The sequence below is a fragment of the Delphinapterus leucas genome, chromosome 17, assembly GCF_059928025.1.
Source record: "Delphinapterus leucas isolate spDelLeu-1000000601 "Yukka" chromosome 17, BTC_Dleu_Yukka2, whole genome shotgun sequence".
NCBI lineage: Eukaryota > Metazoa > Chordata > Mammalia > Artiodactyla > Monodontidae > Delphinapterus > Delphinapterus leucas.
In genome coordinates this window covers 15,078,297-15,105,356 of record NC_143145.1, presented here as the reverse complement: position 1 = coordinate 15,105,356, position 27,060 = coordinate 15,078,297, and the positions used below count along the sequence as shown (strand labels likewise).

At 39.0% G+C, this 27,060-nt stretch overlaps 1 protein-coding gene across 11 annotated transcripts in view; it reads right to left on the bottom strand.

Annotated features, from left to right (window-relative positions):
- The window catches only part of TATDN1 (TatD DNase domain containing 1), a 43,234-nt gene that overhangs the window by 16,105 nt on the left and 69 nt on the right, over nucleotides 1–27,060 (bottom strand). For 3 of the 11 annotated variants that reach the window (XR_002642042.2, XM_022554065.2, XM_022554063.3), the window contains exons 2-9: nucleotides 16,878–16,943; nucleotides 16,259–16,308; nucleotides 12,114–12,177; nucleotides 10,437–10,580; nucleotides 10,293–10,335; nucleotides 2,029–2,114; nucleotides 1,859–1,899; nucleotides 117–193 (exon numbers count right to left, since the gene is read on the bottom strand). Coding sequence is in view for 10 of the 11 variants with exons in the window: in XM_022554065.2 (XP_022409773.1) it covers nucleotides 117–193; nucleotides 1,859–1,899; nucleotides 2,029–2,114; nucleotides 10,293–10,335; nucleotides 10,437–10,580; nucleotides 12,114–12,177; nucleotides 16,259–16,308; nucleotides 16,878–16,943 (571 nt within the window). In the remaining variant the exon portion in view is untranslated. Of the gene's footprint in view, nucleotides 1–116; nucleotides 194–1,858; nucleotides 1,900–2,028; nucleotides 2,115–10,292; nucleotides 10,336–10,436; nucleotides 10,581–12,037; nucleotides 12,260–14,247; nucleotides 16,227–16,258; nucleotides 16,309–16,877; nucleotides 27,051–27,060 lie in introns of those variants that run through there. The other 8 variants (XM_022554068.2, XM_022554067.2, XM_089898742.1 and 5 more) reach the window with 8 other exon arrangements.

The window sequence follows — 27,060 nt, the reverse complement described above, 5'->3', positions numbered from 1 at the left end:
AAATTTTAATAAAAACAAATTTAAATCTTTATCAGTAATTCCCTATAAAACAGTTTAAGGAATCTGCTTAATTATAAAAGTTAAAAAAACGAAAACCAAAGAACTCAAGGACCTACCAACCATTAAATCCTATGTAGAGACCCAAGTCCATCAAAGCAGCTGCTGCTTCCTTGGTACCGTCAAATGAATGCACCTAAGGACATGAAGGCGTACTTTTATTATAATAATTAATTTTCTTTAAAATTCTAAATAACATTAATAGGACTGTCTAAGCAAAAATACAAACGCAGTAGGGGTTTTTTGAACATGGGGTTTCAAATGTGGCCCCTACAATTTTTATTTTCAAATCAAATTTCACAATTATAACCTGTCATCTCCAATGTGATGAGGCAAGAAGGAGACGGCTGCCTAGAATTTCTGTCTGTGGCTGTGCTGAGGTCTCTGCACCAGCACTACTGCTGTACCTCCAGGAAAGGGGACTGGAGGAGAGAGCCACATTCTAGGCAAAAGCATGAGGAAAAGGTAAAATGTTACAAGACTATTTAAAAAATATTTTTAAATGTTCAATTTTTTTGTTACAGGATGCTTTTTTTTTTCTAGAAGTGAATTTTAAGAGAAAAATTTAAGATGTATAAAGAGATTGTAAGAACATTGCTTAGAAACTGTAAATTGTTACACAGTCAATAATATCAGCTCAGCAAGCAAAAAGGGTTGAGATGGAATTTTTCTCCTTCAAAGATAAAGGAGTTAAAGCAAAAATTTTCACACTTCAGATGTATTTATGTAATCATAAGTGACAAGACTCCTTTAAACACACCTAACAAGTGAAGTCACATTAATATAGCATCCAGAGAGTCTGAATACACTGTGGGTAACATGTTTCTCAAAAATAACTGTTACACAGCTGCTCAAAAGGGTTTGTTCTTCCCCTCAGCACTTCCAGCTGACTAGAAGGAAAACATAGCCTCCATCAATATAAGATAATTTTAAATACGACCCTCATAAACCATTTTAGAAAATTAGTTATTAATTCTTTATTTGGCAATTTTCTTTTGATAAAAGTCAAACATTTAGGTTGGATTTGTTGTTGCTGTTAAGTTTTTTAAACTACAGCTGACCCTTTAACAACACAGGCCTGAACTGAGAAAGTCCACTTACATGTGGATAACAGCTTTTTTGCTGGAGACCAGTGAGTCTCTCCTAAAATTACATGTGAAAATTGTACATATGAGCATTTTTCTGAGGCAGATTTTCAAAGGAGTCCATGATCCAAAAAAAAAAAATTAAAAATCACTGCTATGGATACCCAAGCTAAGTGATACACAGATACTATTTATGGAACTTTCTCAAGACTAATGACTGAAATGACCATAGAGAAGTGTTTCGAGCAGAAGCAGACTACAGAAATGAGAATGTGTCTCTAATCAGAGTGGTAATAGTAAATAAATATAGTTGACAAGAAATTAAGAAGGCAAACCTGAAAAGAGTGCTAAAATATTTTAAAATATTATTAAATTTCGTTTATATTTTGCTCAAAATTTAAATTGAAGAACACTAAAGAACGGCTGATGGAGGAAGTGGAGAAAAAGAAGATCATGCAGACTATTACAATGTGCAGGACTAAATTCACAGGGTTTTCTTGTGAACAGAATTCTGTACTCATTCTTGTACTCTGAACAAAGTAAATGTAACTAAAATAGTGTGGTTTATGTTTGTACCATATCTGATCTATAGATTTAACAGTAAATTTATATGCCCTTCTAATAAGAGAGAGCAGAACCTTCGTAACTTTATTGCTGACATCTGAATCACTTTATAGAGGCCAACATCATTTATTAAAAGCAGTTTCTATACTTACCACTCCACCTACACACCGATCTCTATTCCTTCTCATTATGTCTGTGAATTTAAAACAGAAACAACTTGATCTCTGCAAATTCTTAAATTTTAAATGAGATTTCAGCTTTAGCAAATAGCTTGATATCTGCAAATTCTTAAATTTTAAATGAGATTTTAGCTTTAACTCACCCAAAAATTCAGCATGTGAGTTCCGACAATGAAGAAACATTGGTAATTTTGTTTGTTCTGACAGTTCAAACTGTTTTTCAAAATATCTGCAAAATGGAAAAAAAAATTTCCTCATTAAAAATTTTATTTTAGCATGAGAAAAATAATTGTCAAATGATTTTTTTTTTAAGTTAAAGGGCTTTTATTCTCTAGAAATGATAGAACAGAAATAGTGAATTCAGGCATTTAAAACACATCAGGCCTAGCCAAAAGCTTTTATAAAAACTTCCTGAAAGGGTTACTTCATTTTCTGGGATTACAAAATTATTTTCAGAAATGTTTGTTAGTTTTTCCATTGTAACTGCCAGGTAAATTAGGTAGCACTTTACCATTGATCGCTAGAAGTAAAGAGCTGTAAGGTTTAAGTTTACAGTGATGGAGACTGTTCCCCCAAATAATTACTTTTAACTAGCTTTCTGACTAAATCCCAACAAATGGAGTGGACACCCTCCTATCACCCGTGGGATCCCTTCCCCGAAGCATGTGTTGGTGGCCGAAAAGACATGGCCAGCCCCTTGTCCCGAGAGCTGGCTGAGCACCACCAGTGGGCATCAACTCACTCCAGTGAGAAGCCACTTCTACTCAGTGTTTTCTATGTGCTGTTATACAAGGAGTTATTGCCACTGAGCAAAAAGAAGGATTCCCTTAAAAACTAAACACAAAGAATTTATGAAACAAATGAGCACAAAAACTGAAATACTCTATTTTTCAGAAAAATGAAAATTACATGATAAAATGGCAGTCCTGAACATTTTAGAGTTCTTTATAAAAAGAGTTTTAAGTGCCTTATACCATTGTCTCATCTAATCCTCAAAATAACCCTAGGATAGATAGGACAAGAGCTGGTGTCAGAGGAGTGTAAGACCTTGTCCAAGATCACAACACACAAGAGGCTTTCAAGAAGCCTCTTCCTGGTCCCAGCATTTAAGGACAATATCCAGAGGACATGACAGGGTGGGAGTTCTGTGTGTCTTCATTTCAGCAGTGTTCCCTCTCGTTCTCATTAATGGTCATGTAGTTTAAGCTAAACCAGGAGTTACAGACAATAGGTGTCATATTATTTTCTTAAGGGGTTTACCTCTTCTAGGCCCCTAATTTGGGGGAACAATTTCTCCGTGTATAACTTAAATCTCTTTTGCTGTGTTTTCCTATATCTTGTCTCCTTGAAGTGCCAGACAACTATTTTCCTAAGAGTACCCGCTTTGTAAAACTCTTGAAAATGCTACATTTTAAAATTAGAAATAGAAATGTACTTCTCAAAGAAATAGTCATCCTAAAATTGGTGGTCTATGTCTTTATTATCCAATTTTTTTTTTTCAGATTCTGCTGGACTAGAATAAGCAAAAATATTTTTAGTTAGCATGGTGCTGAAACTTCACAGTGTAGGAAATATAAACGAACACTGGGACAAAATATTTTAATAATTACTACTGGTCACTATTTCCATAACCTCTAAAGTAATTCAAATGTCAGCAGTTAAGTGCTCTCCAGTCATTATGTAAACTTTACTCTGTATTTGGCTTCTGGCTACACACAGCCATACAACCAAGCCACAGATGTACAGAATCTAATGATCAGCTTGGAAATAAGCCTTCCTATCGCAGAGTAGGCAAAAGTACAATTTATGAAAATAACAGATACCCAAGCAACGTGCTTACAGAATTTTATATGAGAAAAGAAAAGGTCGACGTGCTCAAGCCAGCTAGGTATCATAAGAAAACCATGTGGTTAAAAAATCATTCCCAGTAATACAAATTGAGGATAATTGGTACTTAACATCCAATGACTAGGGTCTTTAAAGAAAAAACAACCCACTACGGTAACTAGGAATAAAAACAGAAGCTAAAGGGCAGGAAGTGGCACCTGTATTTTTTTTAACACAGGTGTTTTTAAAAAAATATTTATTGATTTATTTATTATTTATCTATTTATTTATTTATGGCTGCATTGGGTCTTTGCTGCTGCACACAGGCTTTCTCTAATTGCGGCGAGCGGGGGCTACTCTTCGTTGTGGTGTACGGGCTTCTCATTGCAGTGGCTTCTCTTGCGGCAGAACACGGGCTCTAGGCGTGTGGCATTCGGGCTCAGTGGTTGTGGCACGCAGGCTCTGGGCGCAGGCTCAGTAGTTGTGGCGCACGGGCTTAGCTGCTCCGAGGCATGTGGGAATTTCCTGGACCAGGGTTTGAACCCGTGTCCTCTGCACTGGCAGGTGGATTCTTAACCACTGCGCCATCAGGGAAGTCCAGTGGCACCTATTAAGAGACTTCTCTGCTTCTTTTAAGATTTTTAAAAATTCATAAATGAGAATCATTCTTTGAGTTAGATTTGCTTACTTTAGCAAAGCTGTAATTTGCTTCTGATTGTAAACATTACTGCTTCTTACATTTTAGGGTCAACAATAGCTAAGGTCAGGGCTTGAAAAGTTCAACTTCAGAGTACCAGCTGTTATTACAGGCATACCTTGTTTTACTGAGCTTCTTGGATACTGTTTTTTTGTTTGTTTTTACAAATTGAAGATCTGTGGCAACTCTACGTGAAGCAAGTCTATCGGCGCCATTTTTCCAACAGCATTCGCTCACTTTGTGTCTCTGTGTCACGTTTTGGCAAGTCTTGCAATATTTCAAACTTTTTCATTATTGCATTTGTATTGTATTATTGTATTTTCATTATTGTATCTGTGATCAGTGGTCCTTGATGTTACTATAGCAATTGTTTTGGAGAGCCACAAACCTTGCCCATACCAGACAGCGAACTTAACAAATATTCTGTGTGTTCTGACCTACCAGCGTGTTCCCTGGTCTCTCTTCCTCTCCTTGGGCCTCTCTATTCCCTGAGATACAACAGCATTGAAATTAAGCAACTAATAACACTACAATGAATTGCCTCTAAGTGTTCAAGTTAAAGGAAGCGTTTCATGTCTCACACTTTAAATCAAAAGCTAGAAATGTTTAAGCTTAGTGAGGAAGGCATGTTTAAAGCCAAGACAGGCCAAAAGCTAGGCCCCTTGAGCCAGTCAGCCAAGTTGTGAATGCAAAGTTAAAGTTCCGAAACAAAATTCAAAGTGCTACTCCCGTGAACACACAAATGATAAGAAAGCAAAACAGCCTTACTGCTGACATGCAGAAAGTTTTAGTAGTTTAGATATGAGATCAAACCAGCCACAACATTCCCTTAAGCCAAAGCCTGATCCAGAGCAAGGCCCTAATTAACTTTGACTCTATGAAGGCTGAAAGAGGTGAGGAAGCTTTAGGAGATAAGTTTGAAGCCAGCAGAGGTTGGTTCATGAGGTTTAAGGAGAGAAGCCATCTTCATAACATAAACGTGCAAGGCGAAGCGGCAAGTGCTGATGTAGAAGCTGTAGCAAGGTGTCCAGAAGATCTAGTGAAGATAATGAATGAAGGTCGCTACACCAAACAATAGATTTTCAATGTAGATGAAACAGCCTTAAGTTGAAAAAAGATACCATCTAGGACTTTCATAGCTAGAGAGGAGAAGTCATTGCCTGGCTTCAAAGGACAGGCTGACTCTCTTGTTAAGGGCTAATGCAACTGGTGACTTTAAGTTGAAGCCTATGCTCATCTGCCAACCTGAAAATCCTAGAACCCTTAAGAATTATGCTAAATCTACTCTGCCTGTGCTCTATAAATGGAATAACAAAAGCCTGGATGACAGAACATCTGTTTACAACATGGTTTACTGAATAGTTTAAGCATACTGTTGAGACTTAATGCTCAGATTCCTTTCAAAATATTACTGTTCATTGACAATGCACCCATTCATCCAAGAGCTCTGCTGGGGGTGTACAATGAGATTCATGTTGTTGTCGTGCCTGCTAACACAACGTTCATTCTGCAGCCCATGGATCAAGGAGTAATTTTTACTTTCTCGTTTTCTTATTTAAGAAAAACATTTTGTAAGGTTATAGCTGCCACAGATGATGGATCTGGGCAAAGTAAATTGAAAACCTGGAAAGTATTCACCATTCTAGATGCCATTAAGAACATTCGTGATTCGTGGGAAAAGGTCAAAATATCAACATTAACAGGAGTTTGGAAGAAGCTGATTTCAACACTCATAGATGACTTTGAAGGGTTTAAGACTTGAGTGGAGAAAGTAACTGCAGATGTGATGGAAACAGCAAGAGAACTAGAATTAGAAGTGGAGCCTGAAGATGGGACTGAATTGCTGCAATCTCATGATAAAACTTTTAAGGAACGAGAAGTTTCTTTTTATGGATGAGCAGAGAAAGTGGGTTCTTGAGATGGAATCTACTCCTGGTGAAGATACTGTGAAGACTGTTGAAATGACATGGCAAACTTAGTTGATGAAGCAGTGGCAGGGTTTGAGAGGACTGACTCCAATTTTGAAAGAAGTTCTACTGTGGGTAAAATGCTATCAAACATCATCGCGGGCTACCGAGAAATAGTTCGTGATAGGAAGAGTCAATCAAAGCAGCAAACTTCACTGCTGTCTTATTGTAAGAAACTGCCGCCGCCAGCCCAGCTTCAGCACCACCACCCTGATCAGTCAGCAGCCACCAACACTGAGGCAAGACCCTCCACCAGCACAAAGACTGACTCGCTGAAGTCTCTGATGATGGTTAGCATTTTTTTAGCAATAAAGTATTTTTTAATTAAAGTCTGTACATGGTTTTTTTACACATAATCCTATCACACACTTAACAGACTACAGTATAGCGTAAACATAACTTTTATATGCACTGGGAAACCAAAACATTCCTGTGACTGGCTTTATTGAGATGGTCTGGAACTGAACCCCCGATATCTCAGAGGAATGCCTGTAAGTTGGACTGAGGCAACTCCAGAAGACCCAAAGCGTTCCAGCAGCGCACCTGAACCCAGTGTTACTCCCTCCTCTAAGCCAGAGGAGAGACTGAGGCTCCTTGCCATCATCTCTGAGGTTTCCTAAATCCGCAAATGATTATTTTGAAATTTTGTCTGATGTCTGACTAAAAAAAAAGAAAAAGACCTGCACAGTAGTAACCCCAAGAAAAATGCCCAAAGCAAATGCCTCCCACTCAAGTGAACAGAACTCTAACTTGCAACAAGGAAAGGAGTGTAGTAGCACAAAGCAGAGAAACTGAAAATACAAGGTATGCCTAAAGGCTAACCTTTCCATAACTAAATCAGGTCTTTTCCTTGTCTTCTTGCTTTTCTTCTCTTTTTGCTCTTTAAAAAGCACTTTTCAAAAATCCCACACAGAAACTATAGCCAGTAGCTTCCTTTAGGTTGGCAGTATTTCTAAGAATAATACAACAGCCACAATTTATGGAGCTCTGACTCTGTGCCGGGCACGGCACAATGGCTTTACGTACTAAATGTTAAGAAAGGCAGGCGGTATTATCCCCATTTTAAAGATGAGGAAATTGAGATTTACAAAGGAATATATAGGTACCAAAAGGCAGTTATGATTCAAACCTAAAGATCTGTTGATTCCAAAGGTCTTCTAATACTATGTTATCTACTGCCTTTACTTACCATTATTTTTCAGATACTTTGTCTATTGCACAGTGGTGGGTGTTTCTTCGGTCTTGCCTCCTAATCCATTATACTAATTTATTTTCTATTTTTCTCTTCTCACAGGTCTTTTTTTTGACTATACGTTTTTACTTAAAAAGTAAAACAAAAGTGACAATCGCACACTAGTTAATTGTTTCAGATGGACAACTGGCATATATAAGCACAGACCAAAATCTAAATTCTTTCAACAGACTCAACAGTAAAAGCTGAATTATAGGCTTTTTATCCATCATGCTCTACAGGAATCAAAAAGACACTTTCCTTATTATTAAAAGTTCAGTGCACATTTACGATGTGCTAAGAGTACTGTGCTAGGCGCCATAGGAACTAGAACATGAGGAAGGCTTGGTCTGTGCCTTTGAAGAACTCAGAGACACTAGTTTGTTGTGGGAGCGGAAGTGGTAACACAAACACTTTTATTACAATGTGAGAAATGCTGAAACAAGTACAGAGTGCTGTGTGGCAGAGAATAGGGGTGATGCTGTTAGTACATGCTATAGGAAAGGAGGGAGCAAAGGTAGAAGACATGGGTATATGTTTCCATAACAACAATCCAAATGCAATTACTACTGGTTTGTCACTCTTTTACTCACTAAGTCATTTGATGATCTATAATAAAATGAAATTTCAAACTCAACTGCCCATCTATTCAAAATTTCTACTGTACTTTAATTCGTCCTTAGCCTTACCTGTTCTGGAAGAGGCCTAGGTCACATCCCGTCACCTTAGCAAAGCCTTCTGACTCCCCCTAGAAAGTGAGTCTTTCCCTCTGCTGTTCACATGCCTTTTTGATAGCACTTTCCAACCTGTTTTAATTATTTATGTCCTCTCTTATCTGTAGAGGCACTTATTCTTCTTTGTATCAGACTGAGGAGACACTTGGTAATCATTCACTTAATCAATGGAGTTCAACTCTATTACAGATCAACATCTGGACAACTGGCACGTGTGTTGAAGCATAAACTATATACTGCTATATATACATCGTTTTAAGTTCTGATCTGAAGATGATGGAGCAGTAAAAGAGAGCTGATACTATCAATGTTTTCATTAAACACACACACAGATCAGGTTTAAAGTATTTAAGTTGCATTTTAGAATCAGTTTAAGTCATCTGGATGAAAAGTCATATGGAGGACTCTGCCACTGTCCTTGATGGTCACACCACACAATCTGTTTGCCTCACGAGGCTCATCTTGGCCAAAAACAGACATGAAAGTGGAGGAATTAAGATGTGTGGGCTTAACCAAAGAAGGTATTACAGCCAACTGTTTCTCTTTTTAAATGTGAATATGTGAACTTTTAAGGTTAAGTGAACTGACCTACATGATATTCGAGAGGGGTACAGAGATTTAATAATCCTGCCAGTAATCACGTGAATGTCCCTGAAAAACACGGCAAATAATATGCTGCTAACTAAACAGCTCTGAAAGGTTCTATAACTGTGAAGCCTGAAAGCAAGAGTCCATAGAACATTACTCTAACCCATCCTGTGTCACTTGGTTATGGTCCTTCAGGAATTCTGGACCCTGAAGTCCAGGGTACGACAGGCTCACTGGTCAATCTGCGCCTCACTGGGGGCACTTTCACCTGGACCAGTCACACTGGGATTGCGTGTGTGGGCAGGGGAGGGAGTGGGAGGAAGTACACTTCTGGCAGGTATGGTTTAAAAAGTCCCTTCAGGCCATCAAGCACTGGCTTAATCAAGATCATATGACAAGAAATAGTTAATTATTAAATATTATGAGACAGCTAGATGGTATCTTGAGAGAATTTGATCCAGACTCCTCTTTCATGTATGAGAAACTAAGCAGGATGGAGGGTTGTTTATTCTTAAATGGCTCCAGGAGCAGATACTATACCTTATTCATAGTTTTGTATACTATGAGTATACTATGAGTTCCCAGCAGTTTCTAGCACATATTACTCCATAAATATTTGCTGAATAGATGAATAACTAAATTAGCCTCCTTTAGAAACTCATTTTAATGTTTTACCATCTTGACAATTAATACACTGTTTTTGAAATTCAACAAAATGCTTATGTCTTAAATTAAGCCTATAACATAATTTTTCTTTTCACCCTTCAACACTACCCACCAGTCTGGTGACAGGAGTTCCAACTAACAGCTACAGGCAATGGGTTGTAAGAAGTCTCTGAGGCTTGTGAGCTTGGAGTTTTCTCAGAAGCCACCACTCCCAACATGGATCCTATGAAAGGATTCTCAGGTTCCAAACTGACAATATTCAACACCCAGCAAGAGTAAAATATGCTTTTCTAGCTTTGGTGATTGATCCTATAATCTCTTTTTATTAATAATATCTTTTACTCTTAAATCATATGCCCCACAACTGAATTTAATTCATTTTATTGGAATGGTTCATGTATGAATGCTCTTATTAAACAAACAAAAATCGAAAGTCTATCACGTAAACTCATCCCTGTTTCTACCATTAAAATCAAGTTAAATGCTTAAACAATTAGGGAACTATATGCTTCCATACCTTATGAATTCCATTCAAGGACGCATGGAATTTGTTTCACTTAACTTTTAATATACAAAGGGAAAAACAAAAAAACCCTCACGCTTAATCTAACTACATTCTGAACTGATAAAATCTACTTAAAAATCACCCTTAAGATTTTACAATACGATAATTTCTAAAGACAACAAATTTCCTTACTTGAGCTGAGTACCTTTAGGACAAAACTGCAGTCGGTCAAAATCTTTAAAAGATAAAAAAGAATCAATAATTACTCATGACTTGTACACAACAAATCAATTATTTTCAAACAAAGTCACTCTAACGGGATAAGTTGGCACTTACCAAGTCCACATTCCCCTATTGCTACAACTTTCCCCTTGTTGTTTTCAGCAAGATTTAGTAACTCCATCAAGTAAAGATCAGGGTTATTCTTTTCAAATTCATCACATCTTGTAGGATGACACCCAACTGTACTGAAAAACATATCTAGCACAAAATAATGTCTTAGGATTATTTTCAAAATATTTTTTCATATTTATATTTAATATGCAAAAATGATATAATATCAAATAATTTCAACTGGTCAGTTTTTAACAATACCCATAAACTAGTCAAACTACCAGAATTGCACTGGGTTAATCACGTAAGAATTTTTGGAATACTAACAAAGTAGGACATGAATATGAAAATTGCCTTAATGTACTGGTAAAAATAATTCAACTCTTCCAAAGTTTGGTATTTACTGAGCCTTTTGAATGGAAAATGAAACAATTTCTTAGGTAATGACATTTCATTCTACAATTTTATCTTTAATATTCACTGTTTATGTGACTCAGGTTTCATGTATTAACAGTTAAAATGCATTCCTTTCCCTTAAAAAGGGTAACAGAGGTGGAAGTAGGATTCACTTTTCTAATAGAAAATAAAGCTCACTTATTTGGAGGCTGTACTTTGGTATCTTAATTGTATGGAACACAAGTGTGAGGTTGAAAAGGGCTTAAGAAGCTTAAGGCGCTTGCACCTGATGAACCCATGGGAGAGACCTGTTGCCTTCCTCAGGCTCCCACGAATATGTTCATGCATAAAAGGAGCTTTTAAAGCCGTGAGGTAGCAGGTATATGCAGAGGAGTGGAAAAGGGTTGACAATGGAGATCCGAGAACTTTTAAAGGCGTATCTGTTTGGGGAATAACAAGTATGCAAGATAATATTCTTATACACATCAAAAGCTTCTGGGAAGATGATGATTTTTATGACTTTAATCACTAAGAAAAAGTGTCAGTGGATCCTGAAGAGAAGTATGCATTTTAGAAAGATTTCAATAAAAAACAGCTTTTAATGAATAAACCAGTATTTTGAAAAATAACATGGAATGCCTAATTCTTCAGTGTCTAGCACATGAAGTATGCTCCCTGCTGCTCCCCAGCAAAAAAACAAACCAAAAAAAGGTTAGGTACATGAATGCCAGGTAAAGGAGGTGTTTTATGTAACTAGGATTCTTGTAGGAATCAACTCTAAAACTTTACAGACTTTAAATAAATGCAAATATATGAACATAAAGTGAGCATATGAGGGATTATATATTATATTATTATTTGCATTCCTGGGGCCTTGCACAGTGTCTCTGATCTGCATGATGAATATTTATAAATATTTATAAATGATAAATGATCTTTCACAGCCTAAGCTAAAAAAGAGCAAATAAAAAGCAACTCATATCTTAAACACATTATGGCATATACACAAAAATTCTACATCAGGAATATCTGAGGTTAAATTTTATGCCTAGTGAACTTAATTCTCATTAACTGAAATCTTAATCCTTATTAAATACAAGAGCGTTCATCAAACATCTGATATAACAATGGGCACTTTCAATTTTTTCATCTTAATCATGTCGCACTGAAATTGGTCTATCTTCCTGTTGTGTCTACAGTATTTGTACCTGAGGCAGTTCTCAGAAAGACTTCTTCAAAATAACTTAATTCACATTTTGGGGGGTAAAAGTAATATGAGGATACCATTTGTCTGTGCCAAATGCAGTGCATCTTTACTGTCTTGTAGATTTCCACCTGTAATCACAAACTGAAACAGAAAGAAATAAGTCCACTTTAACAGAGTGTCAACCAGAGTTTCCCAAACGTGCTTTGCTGCTGCTTTTTTCCAGAATGCTTCTCTCTCTGTCACATACCAACCCTCCTTTAAAAATTCAGCTAAAAGATCACCTCCTGTGCAGAGTGGATCCTGAATACCCTCTCCACGTGCGCACGCACGCACACGCACACACACATACACACACTACAAAGAATTTGTGACTCCTACTAAAATGTATTCACATGTCTGTCTTTCCTATTAGACCACGAATTTCTTGAGGACAGAGATCACATTAGGAAAGAATGAATAACTAAAAGCTTCTGAATTTAGAATTCTGTTAATCTAAATTAGAGATTCAATAGTGTTGACTAAACAGTTCTCCAGGTGTGGTCCTGGACTCTCCAGGGGATATGTTAGGTCAAAACTATTATCATAATAATAGTAAGATGTTATCTGCCTATTCACTGTCACCTGTCACGCGTGTGCAGTCAAGTATTCCAGAGGCTACATGATGTGTAACATCACAAGGGACTGCAGCAACAGATATGAAAGCTCAGCAGTCTTCTATTAAGTCAGACATTTAAAAGATATTAAAAAAAATACAAATTCTACTCATGTCACTAAATGTTTTTGGTTTAGAAAATACTTGTCATAAAAATATGCTATTTATTTTACATAATGGTCTACTGTTTTAAAATGAATTAATATATAGATACAGTTGACCCTTGAACAATGTGGAGGTTAGGGGCGCCGTTGAAAATCTGTATATTACTTATAGTCGGCCCTCTGTATCGGGGTTCCACATCTACATATTCACCCAACCTCAGACCACGTAATACTGTAGTATTTACTACTGGAAAAAAATCTGTGTCTAAGTGAACTCACAGTTCAAACCAGTGTTATTCAAAGACAACTGCATTTAAAACTTTCTGTTTTAATCTCTAATACAATATATATCAATAGATAGAACCCACATAAGAGCTCTTTAGGGTCCTCAATAATCTTAATATGAAGGAGTTCTGAGGCCAAGTTTGACAATCACTAGATTAATGTATACTGATAAAATTCTTTGTAGGGAAATGTATAGCTCTTGGCAAGGAAGCCCTTCTACAGAGGTAGCTATCAGAGTCCACTGCAGTTAGAACAGCATCTTTGCTAACCTGTTTAAGGGAAAATGTCACTAAAGAGCTATGTGTTGATGGTGACTACTGAGGCAGTGCTGCTTAAGTGCACATTCTTCTGAAGAAGTGATTTAAACACACTGAGGTATATTTTTTAAAGCATACTTCAAGAGACTCACTGAGCTAAAATGAAGAATTCATCTAGGTACACACGTAAATAGAACACACAGAAAACACAGGAGATAGTGCAAATGATAAACAGACATTTTCACAGAGTGATAAACTTCTGAAATGATAGACACTGAGTATCTATTCTGCCTGTAAAACATAGTATATTATTAACAAAAATATTGAGAAAACTATTGTTTACTAACACTACCTAATTCTTTAATAAAGGATGAGGTGGGGACTTCCCTGGTGGCGCAGTGGTTAAGAATCCGCCTGTCAATGCAGGAGACACAGGATCGATCCCTGGTCCCAGAAGATCCCACGTGCCGCGGAGCCACTAACCCCGTGTGCCACAACTACTGAGCCTGCGCTCTAGAACCCGCGAGCCACAACTACTGAGCCCGCATGCCACAACTACTGAAGCCTGTGTGCCTAGAGCCCGTGCTCCGCAACAAGAGAACCAACTGCAATGAGAAGCCCACGCACCACGATGAAGAGTAGCCCCCGCTCGCCACAACTAGAGAAAGCCTGCGCACAGCAACGAAGACCCAACGCAGCCAAAAATAAATTAATTAATTAAAATAAAATACTCTGTAATGCCCTATATGGGAAAAGAATCTAAAAAAGGGTGGATATATGTATAACTGATTCACTTTGCTGTACACCTGAAACATGTTATAAATCAACCGTATGCCAATAAAAATTAAAAAAAAAGGATCAGGTGCCCACATCCAGTTTTCAATTATGTAAAATAGTCTGTAATCAAATCTACCTTTTATTTTACCTGTAACTTTCCCAAATAGATGAAAAAGTAAGGACAAGACTAGGGGACATATACTTTCCTCTCCCAGTTTACGACGATGACGACGATGATGATGACGACAATGACAGCTTCCACTATAAACATAATAAATGTTGCTTACTTTATGCCAGGTACAATATCAACTGCTTTGCATCCTATATTTTATTTAATCTTCACAACAATTCTGTTTATTAGCTATTATTGTCATTCTTGATTTAGGGATGAGAAAACTGAAGTCTAGAGAGATGTTACAGGTTACAAAGCTCTGAAGAAGGAAGCTGGGGCTGGAACCAAGGTTTGTGATGCCGTAACTGTGCTTTTAATCACTACCATAAAGCTACAAGGTACTGGATTAAATTTCAATTTGGAACCATGTCCAAGTAAATTTGATTTCAGTTCTTCAGTTCTATCATTCCTAAATCCATGTGGGTGTTATAAATGTTAAGATTAAACTATTCATGGATGACACACGAAAACTATCTACGAAAAATGTCTCCTGCCATATCAGTCAACAAAGGATGTTATGGTCATCAAGCCCTCAGCCACTGCAGCCGCCTCAGACTGTGCACCGAGGGGAATCAGGATGGCGAAAAACAGGATACTTGCTCTAGATAGTGAAGGTGCACATCAAAGGAACGATTTCAATGAGCCCAGACTCTTGCATCTTCCCTTATGTAGAAAAGTGCTAAATTCATTAACTTGAGATTTTTTTTCTTTAATTAGGAGTCATCTTTTGATGTTCCACTACCTGTTTTTTTGTTGTTGTTTTGGTTTTTTTTGGCGAAACTCCCATATATCCTGGCTCCTCCCTTACCTCTTCGGAGCAGTCCCTCAGAGCCACCTGAGAGGATTAGGCAACTACCAGTTGCCTCTTAAGAAGCCTGGTAATTCAGCAAGTATGCCAAATAAAACATAATTCTCAAGCTTTAGGTTGTGCAGTTTTTTTCAGTTGACAAAATTTAGGAGCTTGGTATTTCAGAGTTTGCAGAAAAACATTTTATAAAGTGATTTACCAAGCAAAGAATGACCACATAATGAGAAATTATGTTGTAACTTTTATCCTTACTACTTCTGAATAATAACTAATACAATTTTAGAGTTGGAGACTGCAGAACTCATTTAGCCAGGAGTATCACTTTTTAAAACGGAGGTTTATTTAACTTAGAAACAGTAGCTACTAAGCGCCCTGATACACTATGGAGCTTAATCTTTTTTTTTTTTTTTTTTTAATATTTATTTATTTGGCTGCGCTGGGTCTTAGTTGCGGCATGCGGGTTTAGTTGCTGCATGTGGGATCTAGTTCCCTGACCAGGGATCGAAGCCAGGCCCCCTGCTTTGGAAGCGTGCAGTCTTACCCACTGGACCACCAGGGAAGTCCCCTTTGGAACTTAATCTTATTTCTTGTGTGCATGTGTGGGCTAGCTTGCTACTTAAAAAAAATACTGATTAAAAAGAAATATCTATTCAAAAAATTTGACACCAAACTAAAATTCTTTTGCTTAGAACACTCTAAAAGTAGTAGGAATTCTCCTATCAAATTACCACCATAAAAATTAAAGTGTTCTCTCAGTTATTTGAAATGTTATACATAGTATAAAAGCTAAACTTGGTGATTAGATACATGTCTTTTTGATGATTGCTTACTTCTAACAAACGCTAAATTGTTACAAAATCTACTAACAGTTGCCTCTTAAGAAGCCTGGTAATTTAGATGGGTTTTAAAAAACTTTTCCAGGGAGACTTGGCCATTACTACACTTCTGATCACATGGAAGATCCACTCACAAGGTCTGTGTCACTTAAGTTCCTGAGAACAGAATATTTTGATATTTTATTTCATTAACTTGCTAATATTACATGTTGACAATACATATCACAAAATGCTAAATGTGGTTTGGCTTTCTCTTCTTTTCTGCAGTATTTTAACCAAAATTTAGTTTTTTTTAAAAAAAACCATAAGGATAACAAAAATGAAATGTTACCTTTTTAACACCAATCTGAACAGCTCTCTCTATTACATCCCGTAAGTCATCTGTAAAAGATGAACCCCACATTAAGAAAATGTAACTAAAAATTCACTTACCCATAATTTAGTTATCCTTTATTGAAAGAAAAATACATAGTAAAATCATATTTACTGAAGTCAAATCAATACTATTTGATGAGTGCTTATCATATAAGCAAAGACCTAGCGATACTTTAAAAAAAAAAGAAACCCATATAAGGCAAAATAGATGAATAGTTATCCATTCAATTGTACTTTTATTCTGTTGACCACAAAGGGGAAAAGTCTGTTTGGCTTTATGGTTTGCCTTTTATGCATATGGTTATCTAAAGTTCTATATTCAAAGTTATAAACTTCTACAGATAAGAAGGGCTTGATAACACTTTGTTGTAATAGGTATTTTATAAATGTTCATGATCATGGTTTACCAATATAGCTTATATGTGTTTCACTTTGTTTATAGTTTTATCCAAGATGCATAATAAATTCTTTAATATTTCAATTGTAAGAGTGGGTGAAGCTTCTTATGGTCTCCCTTGAGTCAGAAAGTTTGTCTTCACAGATAAACTATTTACCTTAATAAAAGAAACATTTACCTTGATGCTTTTGAACCCCCCTATAAATTCCTCTGAACATAGGATCTGTCAAGTTGATACCAATGTCTGTAGAAAGCAAAAATAAAACACATGATCATTAAGAGCCTCTATTTGAAACTTTTACTTTAAATAAAAGGTCCTGTTACTAAGCTTTTCATTCACACATTCATTCATTCAAACAAAATCTAAGTGCCTACTGTTTGTCAGTCACTGTGCTAGACACCTGGGATACAAAGATGAAAGATATTAAGTCCTGCTCTCAAGAAACTCACTGTAGAATTGGGAAGGCATTCCCATTAACAATTAAGAAATCACAAGTAGATACTAGCACGGTGGGACACAGAGGAGGCCCACCCAACTTAGTCTGGTAGTTAGCCCAGAAGGGGCTTCCAGAAAGAATGGATTCTTGAACTGAATCTTAAAGGATGAGTTGGAATTACCCAGTAGAAGACAGGAAATTGCAGATAAGAGGAAGCAGCAGAAGCAAAGCTTCTGGGGTCTGAAATAGCACGGTGATCACGGAGAGCTACAGGCTGTTCTGACTGGTGGAAAGAAGTGTAGGGAAGGAAGTGACCAGAAAAGGGCAGACTCAGCTATGTTACAGACATTTGTCTTTAAAATACCAGATGCAACAAGAAGCACTGATGGCTTCTAAGATTTGTATTCTGGACATCTCATTCTGGCGTCTTTGTAGAAGGTGGGATTAAAGGGGGCAAATGGAGTCAGGATAGTTTACTTGGAAACAGGCAAGAGCTCATATCTGCAATGAAGAGAACCTGAATTAGGGTAATACGAGTGGAGATACAGAGAGGGCAATAAATTATTTATTTCCTTTATTCACCAAATACTTATGAAGACCAACACTATGTCAAATACTATGTAAGGAGTTAGGGGGTGATGAGCAAGACCCGGCGCTTGGTCCCTGCCTTCCAGGAATTCACAGTCTATATGGGAACTACAAATATAATTTGTGATATATAAGAAGCTGGACTGTGAGCAACATGAGGCAAGAAATGTTTATCTTCTTCAATGCTGTATCCCTAGAACCTAGCACGATAGCTGGTATATAGTAGGATCTCTATACACTTGTTTTTTTTTAAATTTACTTACTTATTTTTGGCTGCGTGGCTGTGTGTGGGCTTTCTCTAGCTGTGGCGAGCGGGGGCTACTTTGTTGTGGTGTGCAGGCTTCTCATTGCAGTGGCTTCTCTTGTTGCAGAGCACAGGCTCTAGGCCACACGGGCTTCAGTAGTTGTGACTCGCGGGCTCTAGAGCGCAGGCTCAGTAGTTGTGGCATACGGGCTTAATTGCTCCGTGGCATGTAGGATCTTCCCGGACCAGGGCTTGAACCCGTGTCTCATGCATTGGCAGGCGGATTCTTAACCACTGTGCCACTAGGGAAGCCCTCTCTATACAGTTTTAAGCCTGTAAATAATTATTTTACAGCTTTGTGCTTTGGAGCACAAAGAAGTAGCACTAACAGTTTTGGCAAGAATGATGAAAAAGGTTCACAGAAGAGCTAGATCTTGAAAGCTAAAGCTTAGAAGCTGACAAACAGAAGAGGCATTCTACATACAGGTGTGTGTAGGTACACACTGCATCCGGAGAACTGGAAGAGACTCACTGTGCCTGTGGAGCTGAGGTTCACAATGCAGAGTGATTCTGCAGTGCCTCTCTTCTTCTAACCTCTCCCCTCCCAGCCTTCCCCCACCCCAACATTCAGCAATGTCTGTATTCATTTCTAGTTGTCACACAGAGGGGAGTGCAATTGGCATCTAGGCTTGAGGCCATGGGTGCTGCTAAATATCCTACAATGCACAGGATAGCCTCTCACAACAAAGAATAATCTGACCCCCACACCAAGTGCTGTTCTTGATAAATCCTGCTGCAGAGCATAAGGCGACGAGGGGAATAACGAGATGTGAAGTCAGCTTGTGATGGCCATGGGCAACAAAAACACCTTCCCTATTTAAAATATACACCCTTTAGCTTTTAGCACTAGGAGAACCTCCAAGTTCATGGTTGGGTAGGACAGTTGCCTACCCACAGACCCCCAAATTATTTCTGCTGAGTTTCAGCTGCTTCTTGGTATATTCTCACTGATTTCTACCAAGCTAGCCCTCAACAAGCTGTGCTGCTTCAACATTAAGCCAGACCTTGAAAGATGAATGGGAATTTGGATAATCCAAGATATGGTGGGGAGAGTATTCTAGTCATTTGTAACAGCAAGAGAAAGGCACAATGCAAAAAACTTCAAAGATATTTGGGCAACAGCATATATGTCAATAGAGGGTAGGAGATGAATTCACAATTGATACCCTTTATAGGGCTATTAACACACAAATGTTACCGAATTACTATAAATACAAGGTAGGGGTTCAGTGGAATGGCCCAAATCACAAGAAATCAGCATCTACTTTTTTTTCAAGTAAGGAAAGGGGCAGACTGAGAAAGGAACCCAGGGAAGGGTGCAGAGGTCTTTCTGCCTGCAATACCCCTTCACACACTCAGTCTACGGTCACCCGCCACGGATGGGCATTAGGAACACAGAAACGGCCTGTGTCTCTTCTGGCCCATTTTACCCCTTTGTGCAGCAAAGAGATCAGAATTCTTCTAAAGCAATCTTTTGCTAGAAAACAAAGGGAAAAACAAATGAAACAGCAAGCAAATTTAGTGAACTTTATGATACTAATTTTAAAAGCAAACTGAAGGTTAACTTGGAGGCTCAGTTTATGAAGCCTTCCCGTGTCCCTGTCTCAACCCTAACAGGAATGGATGCTAAATCGTTCTTCCATGCTCTGAGGCCAACTCCAGGTGATGGATGCTGCTGCTTCTTAGAACCTACCTCTTCCTGACGTGGGTCAGTCTTTGAGGCCCCGAGTCATAGTGTACATCAAAGATCTATATTCAGCTTTGGACCCAGGTGAGCCCTGGGCTTTACAATATCCTGCACTGGCTCAGCCACTAATTTCTTCCTTTTTACGTGAGTCTCTTGTGACTTATAGCTCTTGGCCCTTTCCTTTCTGACATGTGGTTTGCCTGAAGTGTACTCCCCAGCCAGTTATTAAAGCTGCTTTCTATCCTCTGATGAATAGGGTGCTTCGCCTTAGTCAAGTTTGGTGAAGGGGCTCAGGATGTCAGCCCAAAATATGCTGCTTTGTCATATTGGTTATTTTGAGCTGAAGGCACTTAAGAAACAGCAAATGCAGGAAAGGATCCCTAATCTCTCCTTTTCTACCTAAAATAGGTCATAAAATTTCCCATGAGAAAGGTACTCTTCCTGTACCAGGAAGAGAAGAACATTCTTATCACCAGAGACTGGGAGTCAAGTCGAAATGGATCTGTACAGCCAAACCCAAAATAACTCCTATCTTTCATTAGTTTCCCCATTTTTTCCTAGTCACTGTCCCACAATTTGTATAACTTAAGTCCCTTTGTCTTATCACATCCCCACTTGGCCTTTCAGTAAGCTTTCTGGTCTAAAAGCTTCTTTGGGTCTTCATTTTCCTTTTGAAAACTCCCATGTATGTGAAAAAAAAAAAAAAAAAGTACGCTTTTCTCCTGTTAATCTGCCTTACGTCAGTTTTATTCTTAGGCCCAGCCACAGAACCTAAGAGGGTAGGAGGAAGTTTTTCCTCCCCTATGCAGGCAAGTAGCTTCTTTTTCTGGACACTGTGATTCACTTCTGTCTCCTCTCTCCTACCCTGGGTGGCCTCTGGGCCTCTCACTCCCCACCCACCGACTCCCCAGAAAACACCAACAGAGTGATTAAGACAATTAACAAGTCAACATAGAGGCGTCAAAGAAAAGTTCAAATTGATCATCAAAAAATATTCAATCTGTGAGCAACTTCCAAGAAATACAATAAAATGGGGAACTGCAGTTTTGGAAAGAGAATGGGCTTTGGAATCAGAATTCTTGGAATTATGACTCATCAGCTGAATGATTTGGGGGCAAATGAGTAGCCTCTGAGCCTCAGTTTCCTCACTAATAGGGAGGGTGGGCATAAAATTTCTCCTTTCAGGAGTGAAATATGGCTCAAATTGGAAAATGAATGCGTAAGTATCTTACAAATTAAAAGCCTTATAAAATGTAATTATTATTATTATTATTATTACTGGGCACAGTATAAATTCTGTAACATGCGAACAACAAATGGAATTTCAGTCAACATTAGCTATACTGTCATACTACCTTAAGTGGTTAACACTCCCAATCAAGACCTCATTATTAAATAGCCAAATGTAAGTCAGTTTGGTTATGATTCAGGACTCAACCACGAAAATAAACCAGTCAAAATCCTATTTATTTAACTTGTTTGAAATGTTCTGATATATAAGGGACAGTATCTTTTAAATTCAAAAATTCCTATCAGATGTATGCCTACTGTCAGTAAACTAAAAAAATTAAATCCTGTACAAACATCGACTTCTAGCTTGAAAAACTAAGTACATGAGAGGTAAGGGTGAGAGAGCACGACAGGAAGAAAAAAAGGCAAAGCAGAAAATCACTAACTCTGATTGGGGGGGGAATACTGAGGGATTCATACATTTAGTGGCATGCCATCTTATAAGGATAAGTAATGTTTCTTTTCCATTAATTTTCTCCTTAATTAGTTTGCTTTAAAAGCATTACTGCTAAAAACTGTTGCCAGTATTAATGAGTTTTATTTTTCAAAACAATAAGAGTGGAAAACTGTTTGTAACCAAAAGAAAAATACATCTCCAAACTGATGCCTCACTGGTCTCAATAAATCATGTCATACCACTGTCACCATGATCTAGGGATACAAAGGGACAGCAAGTAGAGAATTTACGATTGTTTTAGCCTTTAGATATAACTTCAGGTTTACAGGAAATAAAAGCGATTAGAGAACAAGCTAACCACCACTACATGGCAGACCAAGTTGCTTCTGCAAGGCAGTGCCATGAAGAAATGCGCTAGATCAAGGGGTTGGCAAGCTACGGCCTGCGTGCCATTGTCTATTTTTGTTTGCCCCTAAGGTAAGAATTGTTTAAAAGTTGAAAAAAAAAAAGTCAAAAGAAGAATAGCTCTTATGACATGTAAAAATTGTAAGAAACTAAGGTTTCACAGTGTTCATAAAGTTTTATTGGAACACGGCCACACCCATTTGTTTATATAGTATCTATCTATGGCTGTTTTTGAGTTACAGGTCAGAGTTGAGTAGTTGCAACAGATGTATGGCCTGCAAAATAAAAAAATATATACCATATGACCCTTTAAGGGAAAGCTGGCCAATTTCTGTGCTAGATTCAAAATCTGAAGGACACTCAAATACGTGGCTCCAGATTGGATATTGTTTTGGACAAGACCACCTTGTAAAAGAGGCTCCAGAGAGATCCTTTGCCCCTTCTTCCATGTGAGGACACAGTAAGAGGGCACCAGCCACGAACCAGGAAGAGGGTCCTCACCAGAACGTAATCATGCCAGCACTCTGATCTTAGATTTCCCAGCCTCCAGAACTGTGAGAAGTAAATTTCTGTTGTTTATAAGCTACCCAGTCTGTGCTATTTTGTTACAACAGCTCAAAACGGACTAAGACAATCTACGGCATCACCTTCTCTCTCAATCTGTATATACCAAGTAGGTGGATTTTATCTCCTAAGCTCTCAATCCGTGCACTTTTTTCCATCTCCACTACCACCATAACACCTGAAGCAACCAACTCCAGCTTGGATGCTACTCTGACCCCCTTTCATTCTGTTCTCCACCTGACTGAAGGTTTCTTTTCATTCATAAATCAGATCATGGTACTCTTACCTGTCACTCCTGATACACCCTTAACATGGTAGGATCTTAGCTCTGCAAACCTCTAGCTGATTCTGTACAATTCTCCCTCCTCCCTCAACCCCTTCCCCATTTCTCTCTGCTCCAGACCCGCTGGTCTTCTTTCAGTTTCTCAAAAGTGCTATGCACCCTCCTGCCACAGAATGTTTGCACAGGCTGTTGTATTTGGAACCTTCCCCCTGCCTTTCTTTGCTTACTTAACTCTTAATCTTTCAGAGCTCAGTCCAAGTGACACTTCCTCAAGGAAGCCTTTTCAGACCTCCCAGTCTAAGTTCTGTTCCTCGTCAAATGCCCAGAGAACCATATTCCTTTTCTTCAGTGCCCTCTTCTCTGTCACTGTGGTAAAGTCATTAGTGCACTTAAGTGGCTGTCTCCACCACTAGACTGTAACCTAGTTTCTACCCACCACTGAGTCCTAGCATTTAGCACATCAGGTGGCACACAGCAGAGACTCAGTAAATATTTGTAGAATGAATGAATGAATGAATGACCAAGTTCCAGTCCCTAGCGAGATGGGATTTGTAAGAGATGGCCAGCAGCCCCAATCAGCCTGCTTCTAGGGACACAGGGCAGGATCAGAACCCCGTTAAAATAACACAACTACTGATAAATCTTAGATACCTAACAGCCCCCAGCTGGTTGGCCCCAAGGGGTAGTTGCTACTAATTACTGCCAGCTGCTCACTGGCTCATTTGGTGGGAGGGAGTGCAGAGGCTACTAGATAGGAATCACTTTAAACCTATGCTTCTCAAACGAGGGGTATTCCAGAGTATGTTAACACCCTGAGATTCCCTGGAGTATCAATTTTACTTTGGAAGACTTAGGGGATAAAATATCTTTTAATTTTAAAAGGGCACTATGTTATTTCAAAGTTAAACACAAGACATCCAAAGAAATGCTGTAAATGCATCCAAATTTACACATCACTGCTGCCACCCCATCACCCCTGGGGTATACTCCACTCTATGTCCTTAAGTGACCTTTGGTGGGTGAGTTTCAGAGCATGAACCAGCCAGCATTGAAAAGGGAGCTTCCACTCCATCCCAAGTTCTATCACTTTGCAATGATTAAGCATAGATTCTTATTGCTTTCAGACTGAGGATATAGTCATCTGTAGTATGATACTCAATGTCACAGAAATTAGTCTCAAGTACAACCGAGGACAATGTTGAAGTGTCCTCTAGGAGGGAGCAATGTTTCCCATAAAATACAAATACATCTGCTTCCCGCCCTCCTTCCCCACATTAGAAACACTGGTTGTAGTTGTAAGGGGCAGCCATTGGTTACATAATTTGAGAAGGGGGAAATTTAGGATTACAACCTGGTGATAGTCAGCTGTCCTAAATCAAAATCTAAGGCTGCTCTTATTAACACTGGTTTTTCTATTACTATTATTAAATTAAAAAAATTTTGGCCATGCTAGGCGTCTTGTGGGATTTCAGTTGCCCGACCAGGGACTGAACCCAGGCAATGGCAATAAAATCCCCGAATCGCAACCACTAGACCACCAGGAAACTTCCTCCACTGGTTTAATTCTTCATGCAACTGTTCCATGCAAAGCTTGTTCATGGACCAATCGTCCATGGGCCTGATATGTTGTTTTCCAAAGTACTGCTCATGACTATTTTGGGCAGAGATTTGAGTAGTGGGTCATAGGCAGAACTTTTTAAATGGCATGGAATAAATATTAACTATCAGTAAGTCACAAAACAAAGACAGAATGTATAGTATGATTCCACTTTTGTTGTAAAAAACACATCGAATATGTTTGCATATTTTTATGATTCTGTATAAATTTTAAAATATGGGAAGGATATAAACTTTAGACACCAGTTACCTCAGGAGAGTGGAAATGAAGGAGAGCATACAAAAAAAAAAATTGTTCCAATTAAGCCCACCTTCTTTAAGAAGTCTTTTTTAGCTTATCTGGTTGAGATTCCTTTATAAATTTTCTTACAAACTTAGTACTAAAATAACACATCTTGTTTTATCCACTCATTCATACTTCCATTGAACAGTCACTGTACTAAGCCCCTGGGAAACAAAGATAAATACCACCAAGTACCTGCCTTAAAAGAGTGTGGTCTAGTGGGAAAGGCACATACATATTTTAATTATAAAATAACGGGGTAAAGTAAAGGGTAGAGTTATGCAGTCTTAAAGAACAGGTAAAAATCAAACAGGCAAGAGGAGATTAGAGGCAGAGGGGACATTACGACCCCAAACTGCCACTCTAAAACCCTATCATAGGCAAGAAACAGCACCTCCAAGTGTTTACAGAGCATAAAAAGGATGAGGCCGGAAAAGCAGGCAGGACCACACCACAGAATGTATGCTATGTTAAGGCACTTCAACTGTCCTGAGGACAGTGACTGAAAGATTTGAAGCACAAGAAAAATGTAGCTGACTTGGTTTTTATAAAGACCACTCTGGAGGCTACACAGAGCATGGATTTAAGGAGACAAAACCTGAGGCAGGGATTTAGTTTTTTTATTACAATACAAACACAAACCTTTAAAAGAAAAAAATAATTGTCTTTTGTGGGGTGTTTCATGGCTCTTACCCCATCTCCCCCATCAATTATATCACAGATTGCAATAAACAGGCTGAGAGACACCACACCTGGATAGTGTCTAAACCTCTGATGACCTTCCCATCCCCCAACCCCACCCCAGGCTCTCCCACAGCATTTTTAAAAACCTCTTTTGTGGCACTTTAACAATGTGCTACTTAAACATTCTCCCCTGCATTTGCTTTGACTGTACATACCTCTCCAGTCTGAAAACTAACTGCACCACTAGATTCTTTATAACTCCACATACTTAGTACAATGTCTCAGTAAAAAATATTGCCTAAAGTAACTGTTCTAAGTTTATAATCCTAAGCTCTCTCCTGAGTGCCAGGCATTTCCAATTGCCCAGTAAATGTCTCCACCTGGATGTCCTGTAAGCATCTCAAATTTAACCTAATCCAAATGGATCTCGTTACATCTCCCACGCACTGCCAAACTACCCATGCTTCCATTTCATGTTTAGGTAGGTATTTATCCCAACACCGAGTCATCTCTGACTGTTCACTCTTCCTTACCTGCCATAAACACTCAGCTGCTAAATGCTGCATATGTACCTCTCTTCCATTTCTCTCTCCCTTTTCCAGTGCCCTTGTTCAAGCTCTGGAATGCTTCCCTGTCTCTCCCTATGACCCACCAAACCTACACAACAGCTGTCTACCTTACTAAAGCAGAGACGTGATCACTGTCGTTTTCCACCTTCAGGTAGCTGGAAACTTCACAAAGACAAGGATCATGTCCAGCTTCACCCACTGCTGTATCCCATAGCTCAAGGCTCCCAATATGTAACTGGCATTCAATGATTTACTTAATGCTCCTTGTCAAAAGCCTTCAGTGAAGCTCTACTGTATACACAGAAAATTAAACTCAGCCAACACATTCGAGTTCCAAGTCACCCTTCCAATCCTAGCTCTTACAACCTCCCCCAGGCTTTCCTAAGTCTGGTACTAAATATGCTTATTCCTTTAGTTCCTGTCGAATTCCCCATCTCTTGTTCTACCGATGCCAAATAGATTATTGTACTTGCCAAGTATAAAACTTTTTTCTCTTCCCACTGTGTGTGTCCTCCAGTTCCCCCACCAGATGGTGATGCCAGCAGAGCAGGGGCCGTGTCTGTGTTCCTAGGCCAGTGCCTGGCCCACTAGAGGCGCCCAGTTACTGTGATATGAACTGTGATATGAATTAGTGAGTCAACGAGTCCCTCGAAGCCATCTTCCTCTCCGCCAAAGAAACGGGAAACCGCGGGGAGGTGCGCGTGGGATGGAGGAGAACATAGTGACAGGCCTTTCGTTTGCTTTTTAGTAGTTTTATTTCCTTTTTTTTTATTGAACGCAACACATATGTTGGAAAAAGCATAAACCGTAACTGCGCAGCTCGTGAATTTTCACAAAGAAGCACACCCGTGAAGCCCGCACCCATACTGAGATCCAGAACATTACCGATACCCAGAGGCCTCCCCTCACCCTCCTCCACAGAGTGCACTTTCAACCCTCAAAAAGCCGGAAAGCGGGCTTCCCTGGTGGCGCAGTGGTTGAGAGTCCGCCTGCCTTTGCAGGGGACAAGGGTTCGTGCCCCGGTCCGGGAAGATCCCACATGCAGTGGAGCGGCTGGGCCCGTGAGCCATGGCCGCTGAGTCTGCGCGTCCGGAGCCTGTGCTCCGCAACGGGAGAGGCCACAACAGTGAGGGGCCCGCGTACCGCAAAAAAAAAAAAAAAAAAGAAAAAGCCGGAGAGCTCACGTCCTGGGCCCTGTGGCCGTGGTGCGCGAGGCCCGGGAACCGAAAGAAAGGCCCCAAACTCGGGGAAAG